General features: G+C 42.1%; 1 protein-coding gene and 1 non-coding gene across 6 annotated transcripts in view; both read right to left on the reverse strand.

The window, feature by feature from the left end:
- The window catches only part of Ptprt (protein tyrosine phosphatase receptor type T), a 1,232,244-nt gene that overhangs the window by 157,916 nt on the left and 1,055,783 nt on the right, over positions 1-18,545 (reverse strand). For all 5 annotated transcript variants that reach the window (XM_045155759.1, XM_045155757.1, XM_045155760.1 and 2 more), the window contains exons 14-15: positions 18,361-18,496; positions 5,509-5,538 (exon numbers count right to left, since the gene is read on the reverse strand). In XM_045155759.1, coding sequence (XP_045011694.1) covers positions 5,509-5,538; positions 18,361-18,496 — 166 coding nt within the window. The remainder of the gene's footprint in view (positions 1-5,508; positions 5,539-18,360; positions 18,497-18,545) is intronic.
- LOC123463047 lies at positions 4,327-4,433 on the reverse strand. The gene has a single exon (XR_006638659.1). It is a non-coding gene; the product is annotated as a U6 spliceosomal RNA (small nuclear RNA).

Raw genomic sequence — 18,545 nt, forward strand, 5'->3', positions numbered from 1 at the left:
TTTTTCAAGGTAGGGTCTCACTCTGGTCCAGGCTGACCTGGAATTAACTCTGTAGTCTCAGGGTGGCCTTGAACTCACGGCGATCCTCCTACCTCTGCCTCCCGAGTGCTGGGATTAAAGGTGTGCACCGCCACGCCCGGCAAAGAAAGCATTCTTGTTCAGTTCTCACACAACCAACCCCTAGGATACCTCTATCTTTCCATGTTCCCTGTACACCGTAACATGAAGAGTCCAGGCCAATTCTTAAGAAAGCATAGGCATGAAGGTCCTAAAGCCCTCCTCCTTCTCAGCCCCATTTAGGTACCATCAAGGTGGGATGACTGAGCATAGGAGTGAGGTCTGTAGGCAGACAGACTTGCATTTGAATCCTGCCTCCCACAGCCTGGCTGAGAACTCTTCGAGCATATGTTCTAGTCACACGATCCCCTGAAGGACAGGGCTTGATGAGAAGAATAGGGAGGGGTTGGAGGTTAGGTGAGCCTTTCAAACTCTAGCTCTGCTGCTTCACACTGTGGATAGAATATAGACATGTCTTCCAGCCAGAGTCCTAACATCTAACCATAACCAATATGACCTCTTCAATCTTGCTGACCTTGTTTTAAGCATTTGCTAAGTCTGGAACACAGTAGGGACTGACTAGAAGTTACTTTCAACTTCTAGCCCTTGTAAGCTGGTAGAGGAGGTGTTCTGCTTACCTTTACCTGGCCAACACCAGACAAAAGAGGCAGAAGGAGTCTCATCCTCTCCCTCCTCTCAAAAGGCAAGGACAGAAATTGGCAAACTATGGCATATTGCCCATTTTTTTTGTATGTGTTTTTAATCAGCTTCATTGGAATACAGCCACACTTATCCATGTACATATTGCCTATGATTACTTTCTTGCTACAAAATCTGAGTCGAGTAGATACACAGCCAAAAATATTTACTGTCTGGCCCCTTATAGACAATGCTTGGAGCTGGGCATGGTGATACACACCTTTAATCCCAGCACTTGGGAGGCTGGTGGAGGACTTTTATGAGTTCAAGGCCAGCCTGGGTTACAGAGCAAGTTCCAGGTCATCCTGGGTGAGAATGAGACCCTGCTCCATGGGAGGGAATACATCCCTGAAACTGAAAATAACTGAAAACCTAAAACGGGTAGTCATGAGCCCTAGGGATGTAATGTCTGCTGCTGTCTGGCTAAATGTATATATGCTCATCAAACTTCACAGTAAGCACTTCTCTTAATTTCCATACCTATATATTTATGCTACTCTCACTTTTGGTAGAAAACCGTCTCTTTTCAGATGGCAGTGACCTTGGGATGACTCAGAAGGCATCATGGTGCTGGAAAGAAGTGACAGGAGTGCTCAGCACAGCAATATCTCTATCACACCTTCCAAGGCTCAGGGTACATTGCGGAAGAGGTGGCAGAAAGAATGTAAGAGCCAAAGGAAGGGTAGGACTCCTTGCAACATGCTCCCTCCAGACACAAAATAGCCTGGATATCCATGACCTCACAATGCCTGACACTACCTACACAAGACCATCATAATAGGAGGAAAAGATGATGACATCAAAATAAAAGAGAGACTGATTGAGAGGAGGAGGGGATATGATGGAGAGTAGAGTTTCATAGGGAAAAGTGGGGGAGGGAGGGCATTACCATGGGTTATTATTTACAAGCATGGATGTTATTAATAAAAAACAAAAAAAGAAAGAAAGGAAAAAGAGTGCCTAAGGTTACCTGGCCTTGCATATGGATCCTATCAATGAAGGAGAACACTTGAAGGCCTCTTTGATTTGAAGATATAAAAATTCCTTTATATCTCTTTCATTTGTGATATTCTCTTTTTCTGTTTTATTTATTTTCTCATAGCTTGTTAATTGCCTAACATACTATTTCTTTTTATTCCATACACTATTTGTTTTCTACCTCTCCTACTAAAAATTTCCATGTGGAGGTAGGGATTTAAAAAAAAAATTATTTGTACTTATCTCTAAATCCTTAGAACCGTGTGGTGTACTTAGAACATAATGGGCAATTCACACATGTTGTTTGATTGCATGAAGACTGATTTTATTGTAGAGACTGGTTAGCCAAAGTATATTGGATATTTTGTTTATTCATGGAAGATTTGGGGGCTTTTAGAGAGACCGTGTGCTTCCCTCTATCTCTATGAGGAGAGTCTTGTCTTTCTGATTTTACAGTGGGACAACTGGACTTCCGATTAGCTCAGTGCTTCTCAAAATGTAATAGGCGTAGGAACTAACAGAGGGTCTTGTCATGGTCCATGCCCTGAGAAATAAGCACTCAACACTCTCACCTAGCATCCATGCCAGCACTTGGAGTACGGTTTCAAATTTGTAGATCACGGAAGACAACATGTTCTTTCTGTATTTTTTTTTCTCCACTTCCATGCCTCTCTCAGTTTTATGGTCTTACTAAACATTATTTTATTCCTGTTCCATGGTTATCCTTGTCCCTAAACACCTTGTCCCCAGACCTTCCTTTTTATCATTACCCCACTTCCAGCATCATCAATCTCTTTCTTCCCTACCTTTACTTACCCCATAACCTGAAGTGATGTCTGATGTCTGAACATCCAGGCTGTGGCAGCTCTCACCCCTCATCCCAACCTCCTGTCCTCTGCCTCATCTGATATGGCCAACTAATACAATCTTCTGCTATGCCCTTATCCCCTGGCTGTTATAGCTTTCCTCCCACCAGTCTCTTTCACGAATTGCTATTCATGGTCCATTTGGGGACATCATCCATTTGTTCTCTGTTTTCCCCTGGTCCTTCTCAACTTTTAACTCCACCCACTCTATGCTTTCTCCTGTCATCCTCAGTGGAAGATTACAAATATCCACCTCCCTCCCAAGTTCTCCTTCTAAACCCCTAAGTTCCCATAGGACAGTTTTACTTGGGGATCCCACCAGCTTTCTCAGCCTAGTTTATTTATTTGGAGTCAATTTATTCCCTTTGCTCCAAGCCATCCCCCCACTGAGATGTCTCTGTTTCTGAGACAATCCATTTCTCCCTCCCATCCATTGCTGAACTATGATGAGGACTTAGGAAGCTAATACGTATACAAAGAACCTAGCATTAGCTGGTTGTTTTCCCCACTCTCCTCCTGTCCAGATAATTAAATATGTCTTATCTCTTCAGTACCTTTAATGCTCAAATGATTCATCTTCTTGAGCAAATGTTTGTTAGAGACTGAGTATGGGGAAATGGCACTTAAGAGAAAAGCCTAACCACCGTCAGTGTCTCTGCAGAATTACTCGACACCGACATACTCCTTGTGACACTCAAGGTGCTTTTGGATGGATGAGTATAAAATTATGAATATCATTGTGGAAAACCCATATTCCATCCACAGGCTTCTGCCTCTCAAAACTGTCACGAGTTTTTGTGTTCTAGAAACTATGACATCAAACCCTATATATTTGTCCCAATTAAAAGGCTTTTGCTTTATCACTACACCTGGACTACAGGTGTTTTCATAACTATGCCCTCTACTTTCACTCACTCAGCTTTGATCCCATCACATTGCCGGTCACAGACCACAGCACAGAGTCTGCATGTAAAGAGAGGGGTATGTGTGCTGGCTAAAAGGAGGGAGTGAGGTGCACGGACCTTGTGATAGGTCACTGCACGACCACACCTATTGTGCGGTACAGTTTCCATTAGAACTGAAAGACCAGGGGAAGTCTCAGAGGCTACCATTGCTTCATGATCCCTTCCATTTTCGGAATGGGGAAAGGAAGAAAACTAGCATGTCACGAGTGGCAGCTTAGTGACATGTACATTACAAATTCATTAGTGTTCACAGAAATGATACTTCAAGAGTTTAGAAACTTCCTCAGACCACTAGTGAGTGACAGAAATGGGATTTGAACACGTAACAAGATGGACACTACAGGATCCATGGATTTAACTGGTATTTCACTTTTTTTTTTTTTATGCTGGTCTTTCAGATAAGTTTGGAAACCATGAGGGTGAGGCTCAAGGTCCTAGTCATTACCTGGAATATAATGTGCATGTTCAATGCATGTCGGTTGAATGACTGATGAAACAAATTCTCTAGAATTTTCTGTACTTGTGATGGTTTTCACTGGGCCCTATATAAATACTGCATGCTCATGGCTTGGTACTAGCTGTGCAGATGGACAGAGCAGCCACTTTATTGGCTCCATCTCTACCTTTTAAAGTTTTAGCAGACGGTCACTTGCAGGCAAGTAGCTCTCAAAATACTGGGCTTGCCAAGAGTAAGTGCAGACAGAGTGGAGGGCAATACCTTTTACCAGGAGCATGGCACTTTTAGTTTCTTTCTTTAAACAAAAAATATGGAATGCTTCATGAATTTGCCTGTCATCCTTGCACAGGGGCCATGCTAATCTTCTCTGTATCGTTCCAATTTTAGTATATGTGCTGCCAAAATGAGCACCATTCTGAATTTTAATCCTATTGCTTTGCTATCTGAGTGTGTGCTGAGTCACAAACTTCTCTCCGAACCTCAATTTCTAAAACCAGAAAATGTTTACTGGGAATGAAGGGCTATTTCAGTGTCTTCTAAGTTTTCATCACCAAAGACCTATTGTATAGAATTTTCCTCCTTTACCCTCATGTTTTGGAAAGTCTCTTTATCAAAGGAAAAAAAGAACCTTAGGACTGAAGAGATGGCTTGGCAGTTAAAGCGCTTGCCTACAAAGCCAAAGAACTCAGGTTCAATTCCCCAGCACTCACGTAAAGTGAGATGCACAAGATGGTGCATGCATTTGGAGTTCATTTGCACATTCTCTCTCTCTCTCTCTCTCTCTCTCTCTCTCTTTATATCTCTCTCAGATAAATAAATAAAATTTAAAAATATTTTAAAACTGCACCTTTGTTTAGTAAATGTAAAACAGTTTATGAGCCAACAGCCATGTTTAACTGAAAATAAAAACATAAGGTAAGTTAAGATAACTAATGCTAAACACCAAACAGATAATTTTCTCCTGAAGTAGAGATCTGGGATGCTTCTATCACCTATGAGATGGGTCGAGATAAAATCCAAATTCCCTGTAGTCTTCCAGATACCATGGTAACAGACACTAACTCTTAAGGCCCCACGACTATTCATTCACTGAGGCGTTACAAATGAAGTCGGAAGTTCCTGAAATCTGTGACTCTGTCTTGTGTGCACAAGTCCCCAGGAAGATTAGGCCCTTGTCTTGGTGGAAGTTAGGGACTCCTAACTAGAAAAATATACTTGCAAAGGAGAAACCAAATCTCACATCTCTAAAACTAAAATAACATAAAATAAAGGATGGAAAACTAAGATGGCAGAAACAAAACAGACTCAAACAGTAACAGCGCATTTGCAGATGGAAAAGCATCTACACAAAATAAAATCTTTCAAATGACAGATGATCAGACAGAAGTGGACGTGGGAATCTCACAGATGACTGGTTGGTGCAGGAAATGCATGCTACAGGTTCCCTTACAGGGCACACAGCAGTTAACACCAGCTCGATACTTACAAGTAATAGGAGTAGGAATAAGCATTTCTTCTATTTATTGATGGGCAGTCGGATGAAGGAAATGTCCAAAAAGAGGGGGAAAAGAAAAGACAAACAAACAAGAATTAGATTTATCTGAAATCTCGATTCTTAGAAATGCACACATTATTTCAGCATCCCTACGCTCAAAGAGAAGGAGTTTCTCTCCTTATCAACTACTTCCAATGCCAGAAGAAGTGGAAAAAAACAAAAAGTCCTCTCCTGGGACAGGGAGACCTTGTGAAGAGGAAGCTAAGTTTTATGGTAACTTTTGTCATTGAAAGTTTATTCTTATGGCCAAATAAAGCCAACAAACTTCCTTATGATTATGGATTTTTTTTGGTTTTGGTCTTGGATCAGCTTTCTGTGCTATCCTAGAATTAGTCTACCATTTTCCACATATTAGTGTTCCTAGGATCCAAGCAACAACAAAGTAACTCTTTGGATAATTTCTCCTTCAGGCCAAATCTCATCCAACTTGATTTAGAAAGGCCAAGGAAATATGCAGCCAGTATGCTGGCTCTCCAGTGATCCACACTTCCCTTCTTAGGCCCCTGTGTAGTGTCCCTCTCCCCATTCTGCACCACAGATAGCCCTGTGTAAACAAGAGAATGTGGTAAGTTGTTTTCTTGAATCTGCAAGCTATGTTTTACAAAAGAAGCCTTGTAGCTCTGCCTGGAGCTGTCTTTTGGAAGCCTAGGTCATAGTAAGAAATCCAACTTCCCTGAGGCCACCAGATGGAAAGATCATGTGGAGAGCTCCTGAGGCTACTTAAAGAGAGCAATGTCTAGATAACACTTAGCTATTCCAGCCCAAGTCATCCGAGTTATCCCAGCGAAGACCAGAAACTGGCCACTCCTTTTTAGCACAGCCTCAAATGAAGACCCATGAAAATAACAAAGAATTTTAACTCTTCACATAATTATATTTTGGGATCATTTCTTACATAGCAGAACCAGGGCAAAGTTGAACCTCATGAAAGGGCTGAGAAGGAAGCGTTCTAGCACTCGGTGTCGACTGAATCCAAGTCTTGTTCTCTCCTGTGCTTAGAGGCGTCAAACTGGATTAGGAAGTTTCCAGTTACATTTCCAGGAGTTCAACAGAACAGCTTCGTTGCAATGCGGAAGGAAGAACGTGAGAAGATGGTGCTACTTATCCACCACTTTCCAACAAAGTTGCAGCATCTCCACTTTCACCGGTCTCACAAATTGGAGTTTCATCGAAAATTTCACATGGCGAAGGAGTCCTTTCGATAAAAGAAAGCTTGAAAACTTGCTGCCTTCAATCTCATCCTAATGTGCCTATTTGCTCTGAGCAGTTGCAAACCTCATATAAGTTCATGATACTCCCTTTATTGCAATATGTCTTACGTTGTTGGAAAATAAATATGGATGCTTTTATTTTGCAACAGATCCTGCTACACTGACAGCAAGCGATACATTTGAGGATTGAGAAAAATTACCAGAAAACACAGGTTCCCAAATATCCATCTGAGAAAGCAAGAATAGTTTCCTCCCCTCTTGAATTATTTGATTAATTGTAATAATTATCCCATTTTCTTGCCATAGGAAGACACAGTCTTTATGACCATAGGGGTGTGAACACATATTCAGGGAGCCAAATTCCCACCTTTCAAGAAGGAAATGGTTCAAAACCTCAACCAAGTCTGCTTCTGGGTTTCCTCATAACTACTGGCAAAGTCCAGTCCAGTAAGTTTAAAGTCTCAGAAGAAAAGTGACCCCGAGAGTCAGAAGCCATGGAAACTCATGCTTCCTTAGGAGGCCAAACTGGGGAAAATGTACCACAGCTCAGCAAGATCTTGTGACCCAGAATACTTCACTATCTTAGGCCAAATACACAGTGACCCTGGGCGGTAAGAGTAAAAAACTTGGATCTGTGTTGGATGGAAATTGGATAATCTCACAGCAACTCATCAAGCCCCCATTCACTCACTGTACAGGTTGGTACTGTAAGAAGATGGCTTCTCTGATTCAGTGATGGCTGGTCCCAGGCCAGAAAGTGTTGTCCCTTGGAGGCAGAAAACTCGAAATACAAATATCTCTGGCCATGGTTTGAATGTCTCCTTTGAAATTCAGGTTAGAAATTGATCTCTAGATTCATATATTAATATTGTTAGAAGTGAAGGCCTTGGTAAGTACGTCACATCCAATAAAGACATTAGGGTAGGGTCCCCACAATAGAACTGGGGACTTTCTAAGAAAAAGACCCAAGCCAACACTCTTGCTCTGTCTCACCATGTGATGACACAGCAACGAGGCTCTCCCTTGAAGCCGAGCAGGCGCTGGCACCGTGCTCTGGCCTCTCCTACACTCCAGAACTGTGTTGGGTATGTTTCTGTTCTTTATAAATTACTCAATCTCAGGCATGTTGTTATAGGAACACAAACAAACTAATCATTCTGCATATTTTCAAGAACACCGGGCTGAGACCCTGGAGCTCAGTGTTCTGCCCTCAGCTCCTTGCCTTGCTCACTGTGACATCTTGAGCAAGTAGTCTTTACCTCAGACCTCTGTTTCCTGATCCATGTAACAAGTGGCTGCTGTAGACGACAGGCAACTCAGAAAGCTATGTGGAGTAGAAATAAGAGTTTGAGCATCCCATCACTGACACTTGTGCATTGCACGGTTGTAAGCAGATCACTCAACTGAGTCTCTGTTCTTCCACTTTAAGCATCAGGGAAGTAATTACCTGCCCTAAGAGTTCTCATCACCATTAACATTAGATTGTGTATTAATCAAGGTAATTCAAAGTAGATATGATCTATCTATCTATCCACAGTATTTTATAGACATTACATTAATACAAATTACTATTAGGTAACATTAATATACACTTGAGATTTACTAATGATGGATAACAGGTGGTTTATATCCCCACATTGTCCACAGATATAAGGCTTGCTGCTTTTTAGTTTGGTCACCAAGAAAAAAGGATAGACTTCTTTGAGGATAATGCAAACAGTAATAAAGTATAATCAAACACTTACATGCCAGACATTATTCTGAAAACCTATTACACATTCGTGTATTTTACAGCTGTCCAAAGAGATAGGAGCATAATCACTTTATATACAAAGAAATGGAGGAAAATCAGGGAAAGACCATACAGATAGTAACTGGATTTGATGACATCATGGCTCTAAAGCTTATACTCTTGACTTCCATGTTGTCTGTGCTACCTTCAACCAAGTAGGAAAACAGGTCATTAGTATTGGCCCAGCCTGGCTATGCCGCATGCCTTAGCTCTTAATCTTCCTCACGAACACATATTGTCAGTTACTTTTAGTAGAATTCGTGGCTTTAACAGTCACTTCTCAGTAGACCAAAGGTGTTATGTATCTTTGGAGATTACCAACATTAGTGTTATCTCTGCCTGGTATTATGGAAACTCCTAGAATGATGCTACTGACTACCTGCTATTAATGGAAATCTTTTCTCTACCACACTGGACAGTCTTACAGGGAAATTTCATGGGTCTTTACTTTGTGAACAAAGCACAGTTTGCATGTGTGTGTGTGTTTTCTTCTAAGCCTTAAAGAAGATTTATTATAGGTCTAAATTTTTAAAAAATATTTTAATTTATTTATTTGAGAGAGAGAGAGAGGTATAGAAATAGGCAGATAGAGACAGAGAGAGAGCATGAGAGAGTGGGCATGGGCATGCCAAGGCCTCAAGCCACTGCAAATGAATGCCAGATGTGTGTGCCCCTTGTGTGTCTGGCTTATGTGGGTTCTGGGGTGTCAAACTTGGGTCCTTTGGCTTTGCAGGCAAGTGCCTTAACTGCTAAGCCATATCTCCAGCCATAGGTCTAAATTTATAAGGATACAATGATACTGCAGGTAATATTACATGAAAGCAAAAATCCTAAATTCAAAAACAGCTGTGTTTTGGAGGAGGTGGAAATGACCCCAAACTTGATAACCATATCCTGGACAATCAACTTTTCAGGTGGCTGATGATACAGGTCAGAAAACTGAAACACATAGAGTTCAAGGAAATTGCCCAAAATCAAATGATCAAGATGATAATGATAGCACCACTTAAATAGTAGGCCATCACTTATGCACCCGATACTAAGTAGCTTGTGTTGACTATTTCACTTAATCCTTCCAATAACCCTATGAAGCATTATTATCTTCATTTGACTGGTAGGGAAAGTGAGGCTCAAAGAAATAATTTCTCCAGGTTTACATATTTGGTAAGTGGCAGGGCAGATATTATAATTGAGGCAATCTTATATAAGAAATTGTCTTCTGGAATGATGAGCGGTTTGACACAAAAACACAGGGAGATGTGGGGTTATACATCTCACTGGAGGAGTGGTGGTGGGGCAGTGGATGAAGGCAAGATGAACTAGAATCTGTGATGCTTGAATTAGAAAGTCACAAAGAAGCCAGGCTTGTAGGTGGTGGGTATTCTCAGGTTAGATGGAACCTAAGAAGCCAAGTGGCCAAATATTTGTTCGAGATGGCTGATTTCTGGCAGCAGTGTAAAGAGAAAGACCTACGGGAAGGACAGCGGTCATAGAAATTTCAATACTCAAGGCAAGGGATGTGGGGGACCTCCTTCACAATGACCAAAGGACTGAGAAACAAGAGGTGAATGTGAAGGGTGATTAAGACACCACTCAATAGGTGATGAAGTTTGAGCACACTGACTTCCATGTGTCTGGCTGGGGTAGCTGCTTAACTGAGTACACACAAAAGGGGGAAGACTCCTTTTTAGGGAACATGGTCAGAAGCAATTTAAGATGGGGTGAGAAGAAGATAACGTATTTTATTTGGAGTATTTTCTTACTTCAGTGAGCCACTCAAAGTTATGCCATACAATTTCTCATGCCTGCAGGCTCTATTTTATATTCCATCCAGGTTGCACGGTGTTGAAGACTGCCAACTCTATCATCACAGTGTCCAAGTTTGAGATCCAACCAGTGGCACATATTGATCATTTGATTTTGGGCAATTTCCTTAAACTCTATGTGTTTCAGTTTCCTGACCTGTAGCATACTATACCCTAATAACGTGCATGGTCTCTTTTAGCTGGCCCAGGAGTAGTTGTGCTTTCCTGATTACTCAGTGGAATTTGGGGTTTATTTATTTATTTATCTATTTATCTGACTAGACAATGCATTTCCTAGATTCACAGACCATGAATCTTTTACACACTGCCCTTCACTCTTATTACCCACTATCCCGGGACTTGGCATACCATTAATTCAAGAGGCTTATATAAGGAATTTATATTTGGGTCTATATTTAAATGATGCTTTCTTCTGTAAGAAATGAGTGCTGGTCCAGGGCCCCATCAGTCTTAATGCCACTAGACTATTCCATTTAGAATGTTTTTAGGGATTTCCCAGTATCTGCAAGGCACATTTGAGGTAATGATGAGTCAGAGTAGAGAGTAATAGTCCAGTGGAGGAGAGAAGAAAGAAGATGTGAGAACAGATGACCAAAGCACCACAGAATATAACTTGGAGCCTCACGGAGGAGATCCAGATGATGAAGAGAGTGTCTAGACTGAAGGTCAGGAAAGGTTTATTGGAGAAAGTGACTTCAGAATTTGACCTTTACAGAAGTAATAACTGTTTATATGGAGCTGAGGAACAGAACCATTGAACAAAGAGGGAAGTTCATGAATTAAAATATAGGAGTGGCATTAGGAGACTACAGGAATCACTGTGATTCGGTGGAATGGCATACTGATGGTCTCCTGGATGCGTAGAACATGTACTTTCCCCTCACTCCTACTCCATCAGCCACTGTTATTGGGAGAAGCTATTGGGAGCATTTTAAACAACAGGCTATGGAGGACAAACACCACTTCTGGTATATCACCCCGTGTGAGGGAACGGATGTATGGATTAGAATTGAGGAGACCCACGAGGAGACACATACCCTAGGAGTCTGTCCCAGGAAGAGAGATGGTGAGAAGATAAGCCAAGAGAATGTAAAGATGCATTTTCAGAAGAGGCCAGAATGATGAAACCCCATTTGTTAGACAAATAAGGCAGAGGGTGCTACCTGCCAGTGAGTTGTCAACACGAGATTGGGAACAGGCCATTTCTACTCTCAGCCCAGCAGTAACCAACACCAGGTAGTGTGCTAAACACACAGATGAAGACTTGTGCGTGTGGCACAGCAGCTACGTGCAGAGAAGACCCTGGTGAGGGGTCACACATAGAAATCCTGCTTGGGGGGGTCTCAGTATATGTGCTGCTGAAGCGAGCATAGCTTGGAGGGTCTCAGTATGGAAGGTTAAAGAGAGGTAAAACGTTTTTGTAGGTGAAGAGAAATTTCAGACTCTTTTATTCATGTCCAAGAACAGAATTTAGCAAAACTGAGGGAAAAAAATTAGCTCAAAGAATAAAAGTGGCATCTGAATCTCAGCATCCTGTTTCCTAGTCTATGCTTTGCTTACTTCAAACAAACAAACAAACAAACAAAAAATGGACATCACCACCCACTATCAGGCTTGCCAACAGACAAATGCCTCCTCTGGTAAGGTACCACCTATGGAGGCGAGAGAGCAGGGAACAAAGCCAGGTAGATAACATGAAGTTGATCTCACAGAGGTAAAGCCAGTTCAGTATGGATATAAATATTTACTTGTTTATGTTGACACCTCTTCAGGATGGGTGGAAGCTTTCCTGACCATGTCTAAGACAGCCCGAATAGTGACTAAGAAATTGTTAGAGGAGATAATTCCTCACTATGGATTGTGCCTCAGGATAAGATCAGATAATGGGCCTGCCTTTGTGTCAAAAATCATTAGGGAATTGACCAAGACATTGGGGATTAATTGGAAATTACATTGCGCTTATCATCCCCAAAGTTCAGGACAGGTAGAAAGGATAAATCAAACCTTGAAGGACACTTTAACTAAATTAACCTTAGAGACTGGTGAAGGATGGATGGAACTCCTTCCCTTCACCCTGTTAAGGGCCAGGTGTACCCGTTATGTAAAAGGAATTACTCCATTTAAAATTATGTATGGAGGGCTGGAGAGATGGTTTAGCGGTTAAGCACTTGCCTGTGAAGCCTAAGGACCCTGATTCAAGGCTCGATTCCGCAGGACCCAGGTTAGCCAGATGCACAAGGGGGCGCACGCATCTGGAGTTCGTTTGTAGTGGCTGGAGGCCCTGACGTGCCCATTCTCTCTCTCTCTCTCTCTCTCTCTCTCTCTCTCTCTCTCCCTCTCTCTTTCTCTACCTGCCTGTTCCTCTCTCTATCTGTCACTCTCAAATAAATAAATAAAAATGAACAAAAAAAATTATGTATGAAGCCCCTTTCCCCTATCCTGCCCTGGATGAGTCTTGAACAGATAACTGACTTTATTAAGGAAAGACTTCTTTCTATCCAAATCTTACAAAGATTCCAGGAGCCCATTGTTCCAGCAATCAAGACTGCTTTTCAGATATACTCTGTTTGCCCCCATCCCTTTCAGCTTGGCAACAGAGGTCAAATCAAGAGACAAGGTCTTGGGATGTTGAAAGGGCCCTCACCAGGTTATCCTAACCATTCCAATGGCTGTGAAAGTGGAGGGAACAAAATGGAAGAGGATTAGACTTACTTTTTATGAAACAAGGGTAAAACTTGGTAAAAAACAAGGTAAAACTTGTTGCTTTTATGCCAATCAGTCGCGAATAATCTGAAATGCACTGGCTTTAGTTAGAGAAAATCTCAGAGAAAGAGAACTTCAGAGACAAGCCACTAGTAATTGGTTTCAGTCCATGTTATTTGGTCTCCATGGCTAACTTCCCCTGTGTCTTCTATTGCTGACTCCCTGATACTACTGCTCTTAGGCCTTATATAGGACACTGCATTATTAATGCTCTAAGTAGACATATAAAGAATAGAATAAATTCTGTTAAACTCATGGTATTGCAGTTACAATACATCCCCCTTAGATGAAAACACTCTAGACACCATTCTTCACGAGTTAAGGATTTGACTTAGTATCATGTCAGAGGGTGAAGTAGAAAATGGAATGTGAAAGGAATGGGATGATTCCCTCGGTGCAATGCAGGTGTTTACTCTTACCTAAGGAATGGGATAATCCCTCTGTATAATATACCATGACCTCTCTGTATCTCTTTGTTTCTAAATATCTTTGCATAACATAACATAAGAATGTTTATTGCCTCAGTTCCACCTATGTAACCTTGTGACTTCTTATAATACCCCACTTGTTTAACAATATGTAACTTTGTGGTTTAACGTCCATCCTGTTTTTACTATAAACATCATGTGGTTATTTCCTATAAGAGCTGATACTTAGAACAGTTCAGGGCTGCTTCCTAAGATCCTGATCTCTGAGATGCAGACCTGTTATACCAGCTTTCATTTATTTATTTGAGACAGTGTTGCAGGGAGGGAGAGATTCATGTGCCACCATGTGCATGTGGCTTACGTGGGTTCTGGGGAATCCAATCTAGGACCTTAGGCTTTAAAGGCAAGCACCTTAACCACTAATCCATCTCTCTAACCCTGGTTTCTATTTTAATTTGGATTGAAAGTAACCAGTATCCTACACTATTAAACTAAGGAAACATAAAGGTGGACTGAAATCCCTGGCTTGTCCATTTCTTTGGAGGAGGCTTTCTAAGGGGAGCAAGTAAGGGGTGAATTAAACTCAGCTACAGTGAAGAGTTAGTAATGAGGGTTTCTCCATGTCAGGACTCAGCATGGCTCATTAGAAGAAAATAATGTGTTACTGTAAAATAGCATGTGATAGCCATTCTAGAACATTCTGAGATTTAGATGTGATTGGTAGATCCAAGGGCAAAAGATGGAGACATTAACTAACAGCATAAAGATGTATATTTGTATTCACCTGGACAAAACTATACTGGAAATTAAGTGTAACCAAGGAGAGCTCCAGATTCCCTTCTCATATTATTTATACAATCTGTGTATCTTCATGTATTGTAGACTATGTACAGTCCCACATTCCATGACCAATCCAAATAACCAAGGGATTTAATAGTTTAACAATTCTACAGTTTGAATTTTTGGCACACTAATAAGAGAATATTTTAATGGCCCACCAGCATCATGATTTGCCTTTTAGCTCTCAAGACTCTCTCCCCCATAAAACAAATCTATAAACAACAAAGCAACCCTTAAGTTTTATTTATCCCCCACCCATTTTCTCTCCTCTCCTCTCCTCTCTTTTCTTGGGTTAGCTGAATGTAAATTAATTTAGTTTCTGCTAGTAAGTACTTTCTTTCATCCTCCACACCTCAAGCACTTTGCTTGCCTGCTTTTTAATTCTGTGTCATAAAAAGAAACCTGTAGCAGGAAGACAGACTCTTTGGAGAATGGTAAGAGAGCCTTAAGGCCAATGACGGCAAACTCTTGAGAGAGAGAAAGAGAGATTAGGGACATTATGTTCATGGAAACATCTGTGGATATACCTTTAGGGAGGCTCTGAGATAGACTTCAGACTCCTTAAAGACACAGGTAGCAGAAAAAATAGTCACTGTACCCACAACTGTGGAGGGCATGGATGAGACCCCAGCCAGCTGAAGCCAGAAAAGGGAGTATAGAAAGTGTTGGCTTCTGAGAACTCCTGGATCCTGGAACTGTAGATGTTGTGGAGTCACTGACGTGATACTGGTCCAGGTTCCTGAGCTGGGGTGATCTGTTTATCATTTAGGGGTTTCTTTTCCTTTAATACTTCTTCCTTTTAGTTGCTATGATTTGCACTATGGCTACCAGATGGTTAGTAGCAGACTAAATTGGTTAATGTTTCCTATGCCTATATATGGGGTTGTGGTCAGTAGAGGTCTACAGAAATGAAGGACTTCACCATGTCCTTCACTGTCCTTGAGGCATCTCTAGACATAGGAACACACTGTAGGTAGTAGAAAGACCACAGGTTTATGTTTAATCTCCTCTCTTCTTCTTTCCCTTCTCCTCCCCTCCTCTCTTCTCCTCTCTCCCCTTTCTCAGTCCTACTATCCACTCCTAACATCCATCTGCAAATTATTATCAACTTCTAGACAAATGACTGTGCATTGCATATGTAAACACAGATCAGCATCTCTATCCCACACACAGCCACAGTATATGAATGTTGCCTTTAGGTTTGAAATGGTGATCATGTGACTCCTGTTAGTCGGGTCTGACAAACAGTTTTATAGACAAGAGGGTTAATAAAGACTCTCAGAAGAGGCTAAAACTGCACGAGAGACTATACTTGCTACCCCGCTAGAAACAGAAAGCCCTTCCCTCCCTCACTGAAACTCACACATTTCAGAAATAGCTGTTGAGAAGGAAGTGAATTTTTTTTTCACAAGCTCACAGATGATAGTGACGTGGTTTAAGCCAGGCTTTAGAAAGAGCAAAATTGGAAGAGCATATCTGACTTACAAATCAGTGACAAAGAATGAGAAAATTTTAGGTCTATCAAAGAGATGTTCAATTCCATTAAATTGGCCACTTTTTCCAGGTAGACAATCCCAGACTCACCTCTGCCTGTAATGCATCTGCAATGCAAAGAAGCTTGTCAGAGATCTTATGTCTGAGGTGTGCTTACTGCCGTCTGAGACAATGAAGCTCCTGCTTCTCCTCACACAATAACAGCTTACTAGTCACTGTGCCACTTTTTTTTAATTGATGATGTTGCTGATGGTGAGACAATATAGTGCTGTCTTTAGCCTTTTGAGGCCTCCTAGTTCCCCATGGGACTTTCCCTTTATCCTAGTTTATCCAGAAGGAAACTCAATAACTGGATGAGAGCTTTAACTTTTTTTGGGGGGGTGGGGGGGTGAGGTAGCATCTTGCTTTATTAGCCCAGGCTGATCTGGAATTCACCATGTAGTTTCAGGGTGGCCTCAAACTCATGGTCATCCTCCTACCTCTGTCTCCCAAGTGCTGGGATTAAAGACATGCACCACCACGCCCCATGAGGACCTTAATTCTTAAACTATTCCACTGGGTAGTTGAAGAGAGAAATGACGGTTTAGACAAAAGAAAGGGCAACATTCTAGCAAGAAGATATCCTGGTCAGAAAGGCTGGTTGGCACAAAGGAGGGCCATAAGAGAGACACACATAAGGCCCTTCTGGTGCCTATATTACTGAGAGAGCACTGGACTCAAGTATGCTGGGAACCCTAGAATTTCAGAATCAATGATGGAGGGAAATGGGGACACTGCTATTACATATATGCTTCAAAGAATTAAGTTTCATTATGGTGTTTCATATAATTTTTGTTGCCCTTTTCCCTCTCCCCTTTAAAATGCTTTGCTTATTCATATTCATGTGGTTCATTAAGGACAAGCTGAAATCAGCCTTTGGAGGCATTTGGTTTCTTTGTTCTGGTGGGAGACAAGCTTCACAAGCATCTTTTATTCTGCAGATGGGAACCATTCACACTGGGCCTTTGTTCTTGGGGTTGACCTGAGCCCTGTGCACCAAGCCATGAGCTTCAGGATGAGGGAGATCTTTAGCTAACACTGTAAAAGGCTGTTTTCCTTGTGGAAGGCGCATGTGGCAGCCCTTGTTACTGTAGCATGGAAACTGCTTTGCTGGCTCTGCTAGACTGAGAAGTGGTGAGGTGGAGACCAATTCTGGAGCCTTGTAATAAAACTGAGAAGACACAGAGATGGGAAGTAAGTGTGGCGATGTCGTAAAAGGTAGGGGCAAAGAAGGGGTGGTAGGGAGGTCCTCCTATATAGAGGAATACACACTGAACTCTAAGGACAGTGCTCACACTCAGCCTTGGTGGTTTATTTATTTATTTATATTTATTTTGAGGCAAGCTCAAAAGACTGGCCATTTTTATGTGTGTGTGTGAGAGAGAGACTGTGTGTGAGAGGACTGGCACACTTGGGCCTCCAGCCACTGCACTTGAACTCCAGACAAGTCCTCCCCCTTGTGCGCATGTGTGACCTTGTGAGCTTGTGTCCTTTAGTGCGTCTGGCTTATGTGGGGCCTGGAGAGTCAAACATGCATCCTTGGCTTTAACTGCTAAGCAGTCTCTCCAGCCTGCCTTTATTTTTTAAACATTCTCTTGGGTTCTCCTCAAGCTTGTGAACTGGTCTTAAAGAGACACTGAGGCAGAAAGCCTTGGGAATAAGGAATGGATATGAACTGACTTGGAAGAAAAATTTACACAGTATTAGCTGGCCACAGGTGCCAGGGAGATATCTTGATGACAGATGACAAGCAGCAACAACTGTCTGTGAAGGTGTAGTACGACTTGGAGCAGGAAGGACCTTGGTGAAGGAGAGTCCCCAGGACTGTCACCACTTCAGGAGGCTTTGGGAACAGCATGGGGTGGGGGGTGGGGATGCTACTTGACAGTATATGTGAGAGAAAAATGCAGGTGGAAAGATGAAGCACAACTCACCTGAAACTATACTTTTTATCTTTGTTTTGGGGGCTCCCCACTCCCCTCGAAGACATCACTTAATCACACAGAGTAGTCATCTCTGAGAAGACTTGTTTCATGCTACACAGAATCTCATGGCACATTAAGGTGGCCATCAGAGTCACTGTTGATGTAAGAAACTTGCCAGCCAGGCAACTCACACACACACACACACACACACACACACACACACACACATACACACACACCTCATACACAGCAAAAGGAGACACACACACACACACACACACACACACACACACACACCCCTCATACACAGCAAAAGGAGCCACAACTGGCCCACATATTTTTCAGGGACTTTATTGTCATATTGGAAAATTCCTGCTGACAATGATAGAGCGGTGCCCTGGCCTCCTGGTGGTGCTGGGTCACCCGGGGTCAGCATAACCTGAAGGGGGGGTGAGAGTGACTCACCTTCTTTTGATGGTGAGCATCACCCCCAGGAGGATGATGATGAACATGAGCAGGCCAGCGATCACACCGGCCATCTTCACCGTGTTGTCCACCTGCTTCTCTGGCTCCACTGTGTTGGAATTCTGGGTGGAGGCACCTTAGAGGGGAAAAGGGATGGGGGAAAGTGATGAAAATTTTCACACATG

The sequence above is a fragment of the Jaculus jaculus genome, chromosome 8, assembly GCF_020740685.1.
Source record: "Jaculus jaculus isolate mJacJac1 chromosome 8, mJacJac1.mat.Y.cur, whole genome shotgun sequence".
NCBI classification, from domain to species: Eukaryota; Metazoa; Chordata; class Mammalia; order Rodentia; family Dipodidae; genus Jaculus; species Jaculus jaculus.